The sequence below is a fragment of the Dreissena polymorpha genome, chromosome 14 (assembly GCF_020536995.1).
Source record: "Dreissena polymorpha isolate Duluth1 chromosome 14, UMN_Dpol_1.0, whole genome shotgun sequence".
Taxonomy (NCBI): domain Eukaryota; kingdom Metazoa; phylum Mollusca; class Bivalvia; order Myida; family Dreissenidae; genus Dreissena; species Dreissena polymorpha.
The window spans coordinates 14,190,615-14,208,716 of NC_068368.1; the positions used below are offsets into that span (position 1 = coordinate 14,190,615).

The window sequence follows — 18,102 nt, forward strand, 5'->3', positions numbered from 1 at the left end:
CCGCGTACTGATAACACAGACTGATAAGGATATAACAACACTTTAATGATTTAAATTAAACAGGTAATTTCACAGATCGTCTTTATTGGCTCGGCGCCTATTCTGTCTGCGCATGCTCCCAACGCGCTTCCGCCAGGTCACACACAACAGTCCAGCAGGTCAGCCACAACACTCCCCCCGTCTTTATTGTTGGAGCCGCTTCCCGGAACCCGGTACCCTCCGCCGCAGGCAATAGTCGGCCTTCTGTCTGGGTGTTGTTGTTCGTGCCCATCCTGGATCGCCCAACTGGCATACTTTGAGGACCATCAATTACTAGGGTTGATCTACAGGGCAACCTGCCCTGTGGGGATCTCACCAAACATGTTGATGGCGTTTCTTGTGGTGAACTCCAGGATATACGGCGTCGTCACCCCTCGAAGTCCCGCCAACATCGCCGCCACATCCCCAATTTTCGCTGGCGCCGAAAACCTCATATGGGGCCTGGTAAAGTAAGGGGCGTCTGTTTCAATAAGGAGCAGATCCTCAGGCATGCTGACTACAGCGGCCACTTGCTCCGGGGTGAAGTTTTCAACACTCCTGTTAAAACTGAAGTGGGTGTTAGGGAAAACTTCCAGCCACCACCCGACCACCAGTTGGTTCCCATTGAAGGCATGGAGCTGAATCCTCTGTTGTCTTGAAAGGGGCTTTAAAAGGTGAAGCAACAACAGATGAGCCTTCATTCCATTGTCTCCGGTAATTCCCCGACAGTGGAGCACCAGAACCTTGTTTTCTCGGATGATGGGCAGGAGTTTCGGCAGCAGCTTCATCTGGTACCACCAGTCTGCCTGGTCCACCGAGTAACCCAACCCTACTTCACCAATTGCCACAACCCGAGGATTAGTGAGCAAACTGCTCAACCTCTCCAAAGCGTCTGTGAGAAACCTCTTCGGGTTTGCTGCATGTTTAGGGTGAATCCCAACCGCCACGATGACTTCCGGTGGAAAAGTATCAACATCTCTTGACGATTGGTACGTCTCTGGGTCGCAGAAACTTGCCATCACGTGTTTAAGCTTGAGTCTTACCACCTGCTGCTCTACTCCCAAAGCTAAAACGTCCTCCATGGTGCCGTGAATATATGCGGCACGTCTGAGCCGATCAGGGTGGAAATGACTGTCCACTGCTTCTGGGAGAGATTCAACCACTGTTGGAGGAAAAGCAAACTGCTCCATCCAATAAAGGCGATCCCTGGGCTGCAGCAAGGCTGCCAACAGGTACAGAACTCTCCAGTGAAGAAGTCCTGCGACACTGTTGACGGGTGCAAGTGTGAATTCCGCTGGAACTGGTTCCCGTAAATATCTACAAAACCCTTCCAGGGTAGGCCAAGAGGATGATCTTTGGTGAGTCGTCTCACGGGACTCGAGGAAGTGTTGGGCGTTCACCAGATCCAGCAAGTCGTGAAGCGTCCCTGGTCTGCCAAGTAGCCATGTTGCAACCTGCAACAATGCTCGGACCCGCATTCCCTGAACTGTGTCACTTGGATCAGCCAACCGTCCATCGAAAACTGTTGGCACATGCCTGGTCATCGATTGGACCTTTTCGAATTCAACTTCAACGCTGTCACAACCAGGGACACAGCATGTATGGTTCCTCCTTAGCCTTTCGACCCGGCGCTGGCATTCTAACCTCTTCTGGACCTGGGACAAACTGTCCCTGGTCAGTCTAATCTTCTTTGGTATTAAGACTGACACTCGGAGATTGCCCCGGAACTTGTACCTGGCATCTGGCGTACTTTCCGTGCAGGTTCTGACCTGGCATCTCTTTTCTTCGCCTGACTCCACTTCCGGTCTTCAACCCTCTCCCCTGAAAGCCTGCTTTTGTCCTCTCGGTGACTCTCGAAACTCCTGCCTTGGTTTTCACGAGAAGAGAGAACCCGCTCATCTCTTCCTGTGGTCGTGCGACTTGCATCCTCGGACGGGTCGCCCTCGACCTCTCCCAAGGGTAAACCAGCAGCCTCCGAGTCTGTGTGACCTCCTGTAGCTTCTACCTAGTCCTCGCCAGGGAACCTGACCACCATTGGGCAAACTGCCGTCGATGACTTGTCCAGACACTTTCTGGGACTCGGCGTTCCCAACAGGATATCAGGATCCGGACCAAGGTCTTCATTGTGGCTGGAGTGCCAGGTTTTCCGAGAAGCTTTTCTGCGTTGACCAGTTCATCTCCCAGGTAACAAGCCTGATCTAAACTAGACCCAGCATGCCCCAAACGAATATCTCGCTGTCTTGCCCCGGGATTATACTCCTGTTCCCTTTTCTTTGGCCGCTGGGGAAGTGGGAATACATTTTCGTGGATCCATTCCCTGTCCACTATCTGGTAGGCATCGAGCGATCTTGATAAATTCTTAAGCCAGTCCTCCTTTCCCTTGGTCTTCGTTTTCTGGGTCTTGGCCAAACTGACCATCCCCTCTAGGAGGCGAAGGGCACCCTCCCTGTCCTGAGCTATCGCCAGTCCAATCCCCATAGCAAACTTGTCAGGGCTTTTGTCGAGGATCCCTCCCTTGGCTTAGCAGCGCCTCGACTTCCTTAATGAAAGATGCCATTGAATCGGAAACATACAAACAAAACAATGGGGCAAACTGCTCCGTAAGTGTTCATACAGGCAAAAAAGACTAAGAAATAGTTTTGCGACATGCCCCACACCTGTACTTGTCTATACACAGACACAGTGCAGTTCCTCATCTTCAAGATTGTCCGGATCAACCTGATCTTGACTGCGATGTTGCACAATCCATGCAGGCAACTTCCTATCCCGACATGGCATCATTCTGTACTGATTCACCACAAAAACAGAGTTCCGCAGTTTCACCTGGTACAGGTATGCAGAGAGTTTCTTCGATATAACACCTGGACCCTTCCATGGTGAGCAGAGTTTCCTGCACTTTCCCTTCAGTACTGCGGTGTCCATGAGATAAACCACATCACCCTCCTGGTAACAACACCCTTACGTCGTAATCTCGCTTCATACGTTTTGATGCTGTCCTGAGATTGGCCCTTGCTGTTTCATGAGCAAGGCTTATGGTCCCCAGAAGGTCGCAGACAAATTCGTCCACATCTTCATGTTTATCTGTCGCCATTGGGAACATCAGTTGAGCTGGAGTGTTATCTTCGCGCCCTAACATCAATTTGTTGGGCGTATATCAAGTGCTGCGGTTTACAGAGGCCCTTATAGCCCCCCGCTATTTGCTGCACTTTCTCATCCCATTTATTATGTGTTTTTCCAATGAAGCACCGAACCGCATCCATTAATGTTCGATTGAACCTCTCAACTTGTCCGTTGGAAGATGGTCTATAAGGTGTGGTCCTTGCTTTGTGAATTTGTAAAGCCTTGCAAACTGCTTCAAAGACCTTACTTTGAAAATTCCGTCCTTGGTCAGAAAACAACTGAAAAGGATACCCGAACCGAGTAAAGAAGGTGTCTATAGCTGCTTTTGCTGCAACCTCTGCTTTTTGGGATGGCAATGGCACACACTCGACCCATTTGGTAAATTGATCCACCATCATTAAACAATGCTCATTCCCATTAGATGTACGTGGCAACGGTCCTAAGAAATCTATGTGAACCCTCTCCATCGGAGCCCCTGCCTGGTACTCTGTCAATGGAGCTTTCCCATAGCATTTACTTTTCTTATTGCGATTGCACACATCGCAGGTCAACACGTATCGCTCTACATCTTTGGAAATATGTCGCCAGAAGAACTTTTCCTGGATCTTCGCCTTTGTCCTGGCCACGCCCTGGTGCCCAGCCGATGGTAAATAATGATGCCATTCAATAGCTTGGGTCTGTAAGTCAGTGGGTACCACCAATTCCAAGTCCTTCGAGTTAGGTTTCATGCGAAAAATAACACCCTGCACCAATATGAACATATCTCTGTTAATCCAGTAATATTTTGCATCCGGACTGGAAAGAAACAGTTTACCCTCATCTGGTTCGGTTTTGTCCCTTAAAAAGGCTAGTAACATGGCCAATTTGTTGTCTTCCGCTTGTTTTTCCTCCAATTCTTTGAATGTGAAACCCCAACAGCATGCATTATCGCCCTGTGACTCTTCAGGTGATCTTAAACTTGCACAGAAAATCACTTCGGGTGTGAAAGCACAAATCTGGAAAGCCGCGTTACTTTGCCCTATCTCCATAGTTCTAGAATGGTCAAACTGACATTTGGGAAAGTCATGGTTCGAAACTACATTGTCCTGGTTACAGGCTTCTGCTGAGTTCTTGTTGCCACCACCTGGCATGAAAGAGTGATCGTCTCGCCCCCAGAATCCCAGGGATATGATCCTAGCTGACCAGCTGTCTCTTGTCTATTGGAAACGTCATAAACTGACTGAACGTTCTCCACTTCCGTGCAATCTGACTGTGTACTTGAGCAAACTGCTCCTTCGATGCGAACTGATGGTTCATGTTCTGACGTTGTTTGGTCACCCCTCGTTTGGAAACTGCCCTGTTCTACTAGGCCAGTGGCGTCGTCGACGTCATCTGTGAATGCAGCCCACTGATCATGTGCACGGGCACAGTAGTGACAACCACCACAAGGCAAGTCGGCAGGTATTATTCCTACAACATATGAAGGACATGGACTCAATTGTGTCTGGAAGACGTGATAACGCGTCAGCATTTCCATGATTTTGTCCAGGTCGGTGTTGCACGATCATGTGGTACTGTGCCAATTCTTCCATCCAACGGGCCAACTGTCCTTGTGGCTCTTTGAAGCGCAAGAGCCATGTAAGACTTGAATGATCACTTCGGACAGTAAAGACTTTACCTAACAGGTAATATCTGAACTGCCTAGTAAACCGTACAATGCTAAGAAGCTCTTTTCTGGTGGTGCAATATCTTCTCTGTTCAGATGTCAGTGAGAAACTACTGTAGGAAATCACTTTTTCCACACCGCCTCGAACTTGACTGAGTACGCCACCAATGGCTCTGTTGGACGCGTCAGTATCAAGGATATATGGGTCTTGGTGATTCGGAAGACCTTACACAGGCGCCTTGATCATGGCACCCCTGTAACATCTCAAATGTCTTTTGCTGATCTTCACCCCATTTGAACAGGTTCCTGCCGGTCAGTGCATACATGGGCTGTGCTAAACTAGCAAAGTCTTGAATAAATGACCGGTGATAGTTCACAAATCCCAAAACCCGTTCAACGTCTTTTGAGCAATTTGGGATTGGCCAATCTGCAACCGTTTGAATGCCTTTCCGACAGAGCCATATCTTTTCCATTGATAATGCGTCCAAGGAACTCGACCTCCGGTTGGAAGAAAATACACTTCTTCGGTTTAAGCTTTAAACCATGCAGACGGAAACGGGATAGAGCATCCGCTAGGTTTTTCAAATGTTCATCAAACGTCTTTCCCAGGACCAGTACATCGTCGAGGAAGGCTAAGACCGTTTGCCATGTCAACCCACGCAATATAAGGTTAACAACCCTTGCAAACGTGGCGGGGGCATTTATCAACCCAAAACCCATGCGCACAGGTTGGAAAAGTCCATATTTTGTTATGAACGCAGTCTTCTTCCTGTCCTCCGGGCTGATTTGCACCTGCCAATAGGCGGCATTTGCATCCAACTTGGAGAACCAGATGTTTCCGGCCAGCGCATCAAGACAGTCCTCAACCAGAGGAAAAGGAAACGTATCTTTCACAGTGACATTATTCAGCGCTCTGTAGTCGAAACACCTACGGACCGACCCATCACGTTTTCTTATTAACACCGGTGCTGATGCCCACTCCGAAGAACTTTCCTGGATGACGCCCGCATCTAACATTTTCTTCAAATGAGCCTCTTCCTCCCCTGCAAAACATGCTGGGGTTCGTCGCATTCTTTGTTTGATCGGTTTGGCCTCACCCGTATCTATAGTGTGTTCAAAGGCGGTGAAACTTCCTAAATCGAACTCATCTCTTGCAAACGCATCTGAGTAAGTTGAATAGTAACTTGGCGAGTGCTCCGGCTTGTTCATCCGTCAACTTCCCTATCGACGCTTTGTACACTTCCTGCAGATGGTCAGGAACGACTTCGTTTTCCTTCTTTTGCTGTTCCGACTCACCATGGCAACCTTCCACGGTCTCCGGTTCTCTGGTTTTACTCAGCGACTCTTTCAGCTGATCTGACTCCACCTGGCAACCTGCCACAGTCTCCGGTTCTCTGGTCGACCTTTTCTGCCAAACCGACTCCACCTGGCAACCTGCCACGGTCTCCGGTTCTCTGGATTTACTGGTCGACCCGGCACAGGACAATCCCAACGGATTTCTATTATATTCCGCTGTTGAACGGTGGTCTACTTCAGCTACAGTATGTATCTTGATGCCATCATCTGTCGTTGCTTGGAAATCGCCTTCCTGAAGAACCTCTTCAAATTCATAGGCGTTCCCCACTACCACGTTTTTCTTGATAGTCTTAAACTGGTCAGTTGGGTTCACAAAACACACCACTGGGACTTCATTAGCGTCCCGAACAACTTTTGGCACCAATACCTGCAAGTTGTTCACTGGTTCAATGTAATATGCCCCAACGTTCCTCCAGTTTACAGGGGACCCTGACCACTGAATTTGGAGGTACCACTGTTCTTTTAGACATGATGATCCTTGCAACCTACCGGTTTGTCCCTAGATGTTGTGTTTAAAGGTATACTTTCGCCATTGACCAATAAGCAGTCTGTGTGCAAATCAATCAATGCCTTGAAGTGCCGCAGCAGGTCATGTCCCAGCAACATCTCATCGCTGATTGGCGCAACGCATATCCCTTCCCTGGAAGACTATTTTCCCAGCTGTACATGGATAGGCTGTGTCACAAATCCCTTCAGAATAGAATTCTTATCAGCAAGCTGCATGTTGATATCCTTGACCTTGCCTGGTTTCCGCTTTAACCGGTCATAAACTTCTGAAGACAGTATGGATATATCCGCTTCAGAGTCTACCCGAGCCCTAACTTGCCGGTCTCCCACCAACATATTCACATAAGACGACCCTGCCGTCACGACCTTGACTGCTATCGTCTCCCCTCCACTTGCTGATCCGGATTTGTCTCCTTTTTCAGCCGCCAATCCAAATGAAGTCTCCTGCTGCACTTCAACCGGCGCTAACAAATGGCCTTGTTCTACATCGGGCTGCGGTGCCTGGCCTACGCCACCGGCCCCTTGGAGTATAAAGGCTTCTGTGGACTCCTTTCAACCACTTGACCTCCAGACTTTTGTTTAAGGGATTCCTGATACTCCCTACAGTCTCTTTTCATATGGCCCCTGCCATTACAATGAAAACATCTAAAGGTCTTCTGTGGGAACTTCCTGTCCTTGTTATTTGTTGAACTGTTTGATGCTAAACTAGCTTCAAACTTTACAAGTTAACTGCTCAATCGCCTTTTCCAGACTCTCCATTCTCACGTCTGCCGGGGACTGAACCGCATTGACTGTGACTTCTTGGTCATATTTCCTGGCCTTCTTGCCATCGACCACTTGCGAAACATACTGATGATGTCGTACCAGATCAAGAGCATGTTGAATTGTTCGTGGTCGTTCGAAGCAGGCGTGCTTTCCCGCTTCCCTGTCAAAACAACCTTGACAGAACCTAGAAACTGCCTCCCGTTGACCAAACTGATCTGGAAGGTCCCTAAAAGCAGGCGTAGCCAGAGTTAACACTCTATCCGCCCAATCTTCTAAGGATTCCCCCGGCTGCTGTGTAGCCTGCTGGAATTGGGCCTCTACTGGTTTCGGGTAGTTCCTTGGAACCGAAGCGCCCTTCCATCTTTCTCATAATGTCACGGAAAGAATAACTTTCTCCCATGCGCGTCTCAATGGTAAAGTAGTCCAGAGCCTTCCCTTCTAAGCACCAGTTGAGGTAATCCCCGGCATTCATGGTCAGACCATTTGTACACCTTTCTGTAGCTGTCAAACTTCTGTTTGAATGACAGCCAACTGGTACGTCCATCATACCGTAGGTTCTTCGGCATCTTCTTGGGATCACCATGGACTCTAGAGTGGTAATCATCCTCCGATAAACTACCAGATTCTGAAGTCGACCGATAGTAGAACCTGGATCCTGATGACCTTGACCTACGGCGACCATGCCCATGACGATGACTCCTCCTTGCTTTACCACTGTGTCTCGACCCCGATCTTGAACTAGAGTCGCTGGAGTGGTTCCTGCGCTTTGACCTCCCACCGGATGGAGCATGACTATGGCGGGTATATATAACCAACCGTCTGTCATCGCAGTCGCTGTCTTCCCTTGATAAACTATCATGGGAACGGCGATACCTTACATGGCCAGATGTCCTGTATTTTTTACCTTTGGACTGCCTTTCATCGCGCTTGCGTAATGACCGTTTGTCATCACAGTCATTTCCGGAGCCGCTGCTGGCGTCTGCCCTTGATAAACTATCATGACTCCTCCTTGCTTTACCACCGTGTCTCGACCCCGATCTTGAACTTGAGTCGCTTGAGTGGTTCCTGCCCTTTGACCTCCCACCGGATGGAGCATGACTATGGCGGGTATGTTTGCGAACCGACCGTCTGTCATCGCAGTCGCTGTCGTCGTCTTCCCTTGATAAACTATCATGGGAATGGCGACGCCTTAAATGGCCAGATGTCCTGGATTTTTTACCTTTACGCCATTTCTTCCGCTCGCACCGGTGAATGACCCTCGGAGTCACTAGTCTCGTGTTTCTTGTATCTCGCACCGCTTTGTCGCTCCAAGGGCTTACATGGTTTGTCATCTTTTTTCGGCTGCAAAATGTCAACATTTTTCAGATTAGGCTTCTGTTCGTCTTGGCCTTTCTCTAATTTGGTGGCAGCGCATGTGCTTTTAAGCCTTGCTGCAACATCCAGCTTGGCTGTACCTGGGGACTGGACCTGTACGCTTGCTGGTAGTGAGAAAACAAACTGCTCAACCTCTGCAAACTGCTCGCTAAGGTCATCTGAAACGACTAAACTGAAATCCTGCTCTGCCTCGGGAATCTCCACAAGCTGCAGAACATGGCTGGGGACGGTTCTTCCCAATGCTAATGACAATAACTCTGGTGTCATAGTCCCATATTCTTCCCTTAATCGAACAATAACCTTTGCAGTATTTTGTCCCCACCCCCGGAATTGCACGTAACTCTGCCTCTGATGCAGTATTAATTTGAACAACCATTTTTATTTATTTTATGAACTAAATGAAACAAGCACGGGTGTGTTTCAAGTCTATTTAAACGACACAGAGTTGTGTTATGTATATATTATACTCTTTAGTTTCAATCTGAAGTTACCAAAATAGTATAAACAATGTATTAAAACCAATTTTTTATTTTTTATTTTAATAACAATGTTAACAAAAGTTCTCTTGACCACTTAATTAATGGCAACAAAAGCCCACCATACTATACATACCAACCAAACTGGTTAGACGTATATGAGCAGCCACGTTCCAAGCACCTCCCTCCTTCTTATTACTGCAGTAGAGCCCCGTGTTGCAAACTGCAACACCTCTGTGCACCTCCGCAACCTGCGATTGCTAGAAGATTCCTCGCACAAACTGCGCAGCACCCCTGTGTACCACCGCAAACTGCGATAGTTCTAGTGCACCTGAATAGACACGCATAAACACGTGACGTCACATCAACAATCGTTATTTTTTAGGAAATAACCGTCTCAAACAAATTTATTATGCCAAACTGGCTCAAATTTGCCTATAACTAGTTGTAACTGATCGTTCTCTTCCGACAAATGTTCTCTAGACGATCTACGCAGTGAAACCCACGGTTGCAAAAACACGTGATTTGCCAAACTGGCAAAAGTTTAAAGTCGTTGTTTACCCTGAATCCCGGTGTTTTCCGCAATGAACCTCGTCGCCAATGATGTTAAATACTCTTATTTCACTTTCCGCGTACTGATAACACAGACTGATAAGGATATAACAACACTTTAATGATTTAAATTAAACAGGTAATTTCACAGATCGTCTTTATTTGCTCGGCGCCTATTCTGTCTGCGCATGCTCCCAACGCGCTTCCGCCAGGTCACACACAACAGTCCAGCAGGTCAGCCACAACACACCCTTTAACTTTTACGGATTTAAACGACGGTACGTGGTGCTTTATTTCAAATAACTTTTTTTAAACAAGTTTTCTTAAGAATGTTAACTAGATCATAGAAAACAGATTTTAATGCTGATACTGGCAATGTGAAATACATCATAATTACTTTATTTAAGAAATATGAGTTCTTGTTGAAAAACTACATTTTTTACTGCATTCATTGTACACGGTTATGTGTCATGCAACGTGACATATTGTCATTGATTTCAGACGTATTCAAAGGCTAATTCTTATAACTTAAGATATCGGAACAAACTGCAAGAAAACCTGTCTTTTATGCACAATATATTTTTGCAAATGTATTATAATAACTTGAGATATTTGCAAAATAAAGTTCTAAACGGGTTGATTAAATTCTGTCCAGCCCGTGTGTAAGCCCTGAAAACCCCGTTGATTCTGCACCCTGTACCTGTACCTTTTTCTAAGATTTCGTAGAATACCACCGTATTCTCATTCATGAAAGCTTTTTAAATAAAAACAGCTGTTTTTGCGATGTTGTGCAGTAGATGACCATCGACAAATTGTTTAATAATTTGAAAATCGTTAACATTCGAGGAGGACATTTCATTTAAACCTTGTTTTATTTTACATCTTGCGACCATCGTGAGCAGTGAAACGAACCGTTAACACAGCTTTGGTGAATCCAAAATATTTTTTTCGATACATTTCGTTCAGATTAAACTAAACCTTGAGGTTATTTTGCAAAATAATATTGATTCAGGTTTGAAATTAAATGACATTGTTTTAATTTTATTATTTTTTGCTTTCGACATGGCCATTGTGGGTAAATCACCAGTAATTCAAGACTATTTAGACCATTATATACAAATGTACTAACTGTTCTAACTGGGGACTGAAAAATAATTTTGATAATACTATGATAATGTTGTTGTTGTTGTTTTTAAAAGAGGCGGATTGTTGCCAATTAACAGTGGACATACAACGGCCATGCTTAAGAAACTGTAAATGATTTTAATTATAAAGGCGTTGTATTTAATTGAACAGATACCTTTAAGTTAAACCAAGAACATTTAATGTGCAAAACTCTCAATGCATTGGATACATTGTTTTTAAATGTCAATATTGTTATTTAAAATCGAAATTTCTTTGTCAGCTATTTGATGCATTCCTATTCTAGGTTACTCAGCAGTTATTGGGTTTACAAAAATCTAAGAAATTAGAAAGGATTCATGTTAAGTTCTGAAATAGGCTTTTAAGAGTTAAAACAAATTCCTGTAAATGCTTGTGTTTACGGTGAGTTAGGAAGATATTATCTCCGTATACAGTGATACATAAGAATCGTACAATATTGGTTAAAAACAGCAGCCTTTAAAAACATAATTCTAAAACTGTATACGATTTTGGAATGTCGATTACGCTAGAGGCTGCCAAAATTGGATTTACATTGATTACCAAGCAATTATTGGATGATAACGGGTTCATTTATGTTTTAATAGCGTTCATGATGTTAATGTCAAACATTTAAACCCATTACAAAGTCCAAAATTATGGATTCATATAAACAACATTTGTACCGTACACTACAGAGATACATAAGAATCGTACAATATGGGTTTAAAACAGCAGCCTTTAACAACTTAATTCTCAAGACTGTATACGATTTTGGAATGTCGATTACGCTAGAGGCTGCCAAAATTGGATTTACATTGATTACCAAGCAATTATTAGATGATAACGGGTTCATTTATGTTTTAATAGCGTTCATGATATTAATGTTAAACATTTAAACCCATTACAAAGTCCAGAGTTATGGATTCATATAAACAACATTTGTACCGTACACTAGAAGATAGTTTAATGTAAGACATGTATAGAACATTTAAGTCAAATCTTGAATACGTGATTTACCTAGACTTTGTTCGATAAAATTTAAGATTGTATTTGTGCCGATTAGAGCTGTAACGTTTCATCCATCATTCGATTCGATTCGATTTCGGTACCAAATGGTCCGATTCGATTATTTTCGATTTGATTAGAATTAAACTATTGCTGCTTATTTTGCAAAATATTTCATGTTTGGTTTGTCCAGAGCATGAATACATATGTTTGGAATTTGTTATCAACTTATTATGTTGTACATTTAAAGTGTTCAATTTTTGAAATACAATTTAAAATGCAACAGTGTTTTATAAGTTGCAAATTCATTAAACAAAACATCCTATTGATTTAATTTGAAATAACATAAAATGCACAATGTATCACATGCGTTTAACAGAAACAAATGTAAGTATATTAACAACATCCAGTTGACTTCTTAGCAGAATGCACACAGTTTAGTAAACAAACCATATGGGTAACTTTCTTCCACAAAACACGTTTTGTAAGTTGCCTTTGCATCAGAACCTATGCGAACCCCGAAATGTTACCATACTTTTTATTTTTAATTTGACGGTGCGTCTTTCGGCGTGGTTGAAGAAGCCATTTTACCGACTGATGAAATGCTCAGCATGTCATTCATTCATTCATTTGATGGCTATTGGATTGACCAATCACACTACGTATAGAAATGACAAGAACGTTTAGACGACGGATTCGGAAATAAAATAATAAAATGCGGATCAACCGGGATTGCAGTGAATCGAATCGAAATTGGCCATATCGGTATCGAAATCAATCGGCGGCGTTAAACCGGTTGTTCGATGCATCGAACCAAATCGTTGCAACTCTAGTGCCGATACAGATTATCTGTCAACTCCTTCTTATACAGACTGGTTGGTGTAAATGAAACAATATTGCTAGACAATAAATATATTGCCTTTGTTGTAATATCACTGATATGGAGGACACATTAACTGTGTATGTATTTGTTCAACATTAAAACATCAAATTTTGTTGATATAAGGAATAAATACATAAACAAATATTACAATAATAATTGATCTTTTAAGTATGTGTAATTGTTGCAATCTACCAACAGGTCTGAACTTATAAAACTGTGTTTATGAGTTAAGGAATCGTTGAGTATCAGATCGACTTTGTTTAATCGTATAACGTAATTTACCAATTGTTTATCCTATGTATTTCTATATAGATTTGTTTTGTATATATGCATGTGTGTTGACATTTGTTTTCTGCGCATATATATGTTGACATATACAACTGCCAACCACATGTTATGTTGACGGTGTACATTGTGCAATTCAAATAAAATGTATGTCTGTCTGTATGTCTGATCAAATTCTTTTGAAAATGTGACAGGAATACACAACGCAAATTCTATTTATAGCTCAATCACAATTGTGTGCATTGGATTGAAAAACTGGAATATGATTGACAAAGATGTGGTAGAGGACTTCAAAAAACAAACTGTGTGTGAATATATTTCAAGATTGACACCTACATAATTTAAGACAGCATAACAAACTAAGTAACCCGCTCACCAAATGTTTGCCTGTGACTTTAATCAAAAGTCTCGAGCACTTTTATCTGAATTTCTTAATATCTAACTAACAACATGCTTATACTATATTCTTGTGAAATAATGGTTGATGGGAAAAACACAGAAAGGTTCCATATCCGAATACTGAATTCCCTACTAAACAATCTGATGTAAGTCGTACTGATTAATTACAATTATCACAAAAATAAAACTTTTTTTTTCGCATTCGTACTTTTCAATTAGTGAATTAGAACATGTCCCCAACTTGAGAAATATACTGATTTGGAATGCTTTATCAATTGTTTGATGTTAAGGAGAACCAGGAAACCTCGTCCAGGAAATTCGTTAGTAAGCGAGCCTTTGGCGAGCTTACTAACACAATTCCTGAACTCGTTTAATAAAATATGGTATGATATGACAACTTGTTCCAGATCCTATATTAATGTTAGTGTTTTAATTATCCCGACCCCCACCCATCAGTTCATGGTAGCTGGTCAATTGGACCGCGTGGACGAGTTGTTCAGTCAGCTGTGATGTTGGAGTCCAAAAGAGATCTCGCACATGTACTACTCCTATGGCAAACGCCTGTTGCAATTATTGTATCGGTGATGGCCTTGCGTATACTTTACGTCTGAATGAACCTTGTGGTGCAAGAATTAAGCGTCAGTCAATATTACTATGGTTTAAATAAACCTCTTTTTTAATTAACATATGTTGAGACAATTATTAATTGTTCATTTTATTTGTATTGTTTATATTTCAATATACACTCAATATCAATTTGTGCTGCGTAATGACTACTATTTCTAAAAGCTGGTCGCTGGTCCAGTTGGTGCTCATGGCAGAGCTGTTCTGCCACGTGCGGAGTGGGTCTTAAGCTCAGGGATAGAAACTGCACCAAGCCGTGTCCGTCCGCCTATGGCTAGGATTGTCCGGGAATATCGGAGTCGATTGCTGTTTGCGTAAAAACACCATGTGAGTTTTGTGAAAGAGTTTTACATTTTAAAATAAAAAGGATAAAGCGTGACGAAAACGTTTATGTAAGATTAAATGTTCATGTGTCCATGCAAATAACGTTACAACTAACCAGCAGTTAATATCTGTGTGTTTTATACTTTTAATCAAAGCATGCCACAAGTTTCAATGGAACACTTAATCGTACTCATTTTCCATCATTGTTTGTTTTTGGTTTTAACCCTTTCTTGATTGAATAATTAAAGCTTAACAGACGGACCAGGTACACTGTATTTACACATATCAGATAAATGAACCATATATTAATACCAATGCTATGCCTATGCAACCATCATTTGACATCATTGAAAATGACTAAGGCTCTTATCTGGTCCCGATTTCAAAAAAAAACTATTTAGTAACTTAAAAAGCAATTGACTTAATTCGCTTATTTCTTATTTGTGTCTACAATTCATATCGTTGCGCATAATTTTCTATCAAATATTTGTTTCCCATACATGTATCATGTAAAAGTTTTACAATTGTCAATATAATGATATCACACTTATTGCAATGTTAAAAAATACCTTAAACATTTCCATAAAATATGTAGAATATTCGAGCGATTAGGTCTATGATTACTTACGTTTTACCTTTAATTTCACATTGAAGGACCTCATTATCATTAAAACAAGTTACTTTTACTCTTCCTGTTGTAGTAGTGTTCAACTTCGAAAACAACATTTTGATGGTTAAAAACGCGCCGTATATGATTTATTTCATTACAGGCGCTGTGGTCACGCTCAACGCTCACGGTATCAATGTTAAGTCCAACAGGTTAATGCATTTTCCACGGTGATCTTTAACGCAGGAAATGCGTACAATTCGAGCACTGGGCACTTCACAGCTCCTGTCAACGGCATTTATTACTTCACAGTTCAATTTTACAAAAATCCCGGCAATTCTACTGTTTTCTACATAGAGAAAGGAGCTGCAAACATGAGCGGAGTGACGCGTCTGTCCACGACAGAGGAACACCATCAAACCGAGCATTCGTGTTCTTCAAGTTCCACATCAGCGAAAATGTTAATCAATGAGCACGTTTAAGGTCTTAATGGGGGTCAATACGGCGACAACACTTTATTTGAAAGTGGTGTGGGTTGGAACACTTTTACTAGTACACTTATTCAAGAAATTTGATAAATATGTGTTGTGTCCTGCTGTAAACTATGTCATGAATTTGAACCGTTTGTTGTGCTAATTAATTAAAGCCAACTATGTTTTATTTGAATAAATAAAACAATACACGTATTATCAAATCGAGGACACAATTCAAAATGTTTCATGCATATTGTATTGTTTTAACTAAATCATATTGTTTATGTATTACCGATAAAACGTTCAAGTGCAGAACATGTTTATTAAATTGAACACTTACAATTTGTGTTTTTGTTGAATTGCCTTTAAACATCGCTCTTAAGGTCAGTAATAAAACAACGAGGTTCACGCTAGAACACAATTCTAGTTATGTAACATATAATTGTGTTAGTTTTTTGTTCAATAATACAACCTTTGTATTGCCATTTAAAATGGGTTGGTGTTCCTTTGATCCTTATTATATAAAAGCTTCAAGCATCGACTCGTGAAGCCTGTGGTTCAATTCAATAAATCGTAAATGAATGTAAGATTAAAACAGTTTCCGACAGATTTTAAAATGTACCATGTTTAAAGTATTAACTTGTGTAATAAAGGTTTATTTTCATAAAATGTGTTAAAATATATGCTTAACTATTTTCATATAATATTAAATATGTTAATGTAAGTAATCTTGACAGAACTTGGGTACGGAATTCGACCCTGCGATTTATAAGCTACAATAATTTGTACATTTGCAGTTATGTCGGAGAGTTACCTCTTAAACTGAAATTTAAACACTAACGCTTTTCTGGCACAAACTACGACTACTGATTTACACGAATCGCTTTTCTAAAGTTTACACTATGTTCTATATTTTGACAAACGACAGGACTAATATAAATTAAGAACATGGTATTTAACAGAAAACCCCCAAAGTATAGGATCGAGTAACTGTGTATTGATATGATAAGTTACCATGTTGCAAGTCAACAGAAAATTATCCATTATTTATGTTTTGCACAAAACGGTCACCGAATACTTATGTCTGAACTAGTTAATTTATAATTAATTATACATAAACTACGTGACCTAATTGTGTCGTTCGTTTAGGTAATTGTCATCATTCATGAAAATGTGATGTGCATTAATGTATCGAAATATTTAACCAATTCATTAAATGTCAATAGTATTATGAAAACATATTTGACGCTTTGTTTTAGAATTATGATGATAATTTTCCAGGTACTCTTTTCTTATTTATTATATTTTAATTTGATTCTGATATCATGCTCAGTCATGTCATAAGTAATTTCATATATTACTAGTCAACTTGATCATTGATTTTCGGTTTTGTATACAAAATATATGTGTGTTTTTCGATCGACCCATTATTTACAGTCGTCAGTGATTTTTCCAATTGTACAATGTAAATGATCCTTCATTATAAATCGAAATTAGTCAGGTAAATATAAGTGATTAAATCATGTAGATATACATGTATAGTTGCATATATTTACGTTATAGATAGATTATATATATATATATATATATATATATATATATATATATCTAAAAGTACGTTGTCATAGACGTAAGTGATTGCAAATTTTAGTGAAGATGTTTTTTTTGCCATTTGATAGTTAAGGAAGCTGATAGTAAGCTAGTAATAGAGTTGTTTTACAGTGCGTGATTTCATCCTGAGACTATAGTAGATTGTGTCCGGTCGTAGTAGACTCCACTATCGCGAATATTGATTTACGCTTGAAAATTATTGATGGTCATTTGTTGATTGCAGTTAAACTATTGTTGATACTGGAATGTGAATTGATATTTGATATTAACGCGTGTAACGGATGAGTTAGCGAAATACTATAGAATAGTCTGATAACAGAATAGATGCGTTGATTTGGTAAGGGAAAACATAAAACATGACAAAGGTACTTCTCATACATTTGGAAAAATCAAATATAAGCTAAATGTGTCGAAATATATTGAGTGCAAGACAGTTGTAGTATATATTTTATGCTAGAAATGAATCGACACATCAACATACTATATAACGAATACCATGGCCTATGCAGAAAATAACGGTAGTTATACATTAAAGACAATGTTAATTGAGTCGATAACAACTAATGGCTTGGAAATGCATCTATTTTTACAATTCGTTCCGAAATTAATTATTCATAAAGATAATTATGTAGGAGTTATGGAGAAACTCAGTCTCCTCACATAATGCAGCGTCAGGCACGGAAGGACCTTATACGCTTCGAAATACAAACACATTTCGCAGCGATATTTAGGTCTGGCAAACATTGTATCCAAACAAGAAGATGCTATTTGTTAACATTAAACGTCTCAATCAAATTGTTGTTTGGATGTAACTGTAGATTACATAAGAAATACCAAAAACTTAGTATCAAGATTGTAAAGTTATTTATTAAAAACTGTTATTAGATTATACCGCATAAATAAATATGATATTGTAATGTTTACTTACAATACTT

The 18,102-nt window shown here is 41.0% G+C and overlaps 1 protein-coding gene across 1 annotated transcript; it reads right to left on the bottom strand.

Moving 5' to 3' along the window:
* Positions 1-323: 323 nt before the first annotated feature.
* LOC127857187 (uncharacterized metal-dependent hydrolase HI_0454-like) lies at positions 324-1,562 on the bottom strand. Its single transcript, XM_052393604.1, has one exon. The coding sequence runs from the start codon at positions 1,560-1,562 to the stop codon at positions 324-326; it is 1,239 nt and encodes a 412-aa protein (XP_052249564.1).
* Positions 1,563-18,102: the final 16,540 nt, after the last annotated feature.

Coding starts and splice junctions, on each gene's coding strand:
- LOC127857187 (XM_052393604.1), bottom strand. CDS start 1,562: ATGACCAGGCATGTGCCAACAGTTTTCGATGGACGGTTGGCTGATCCA.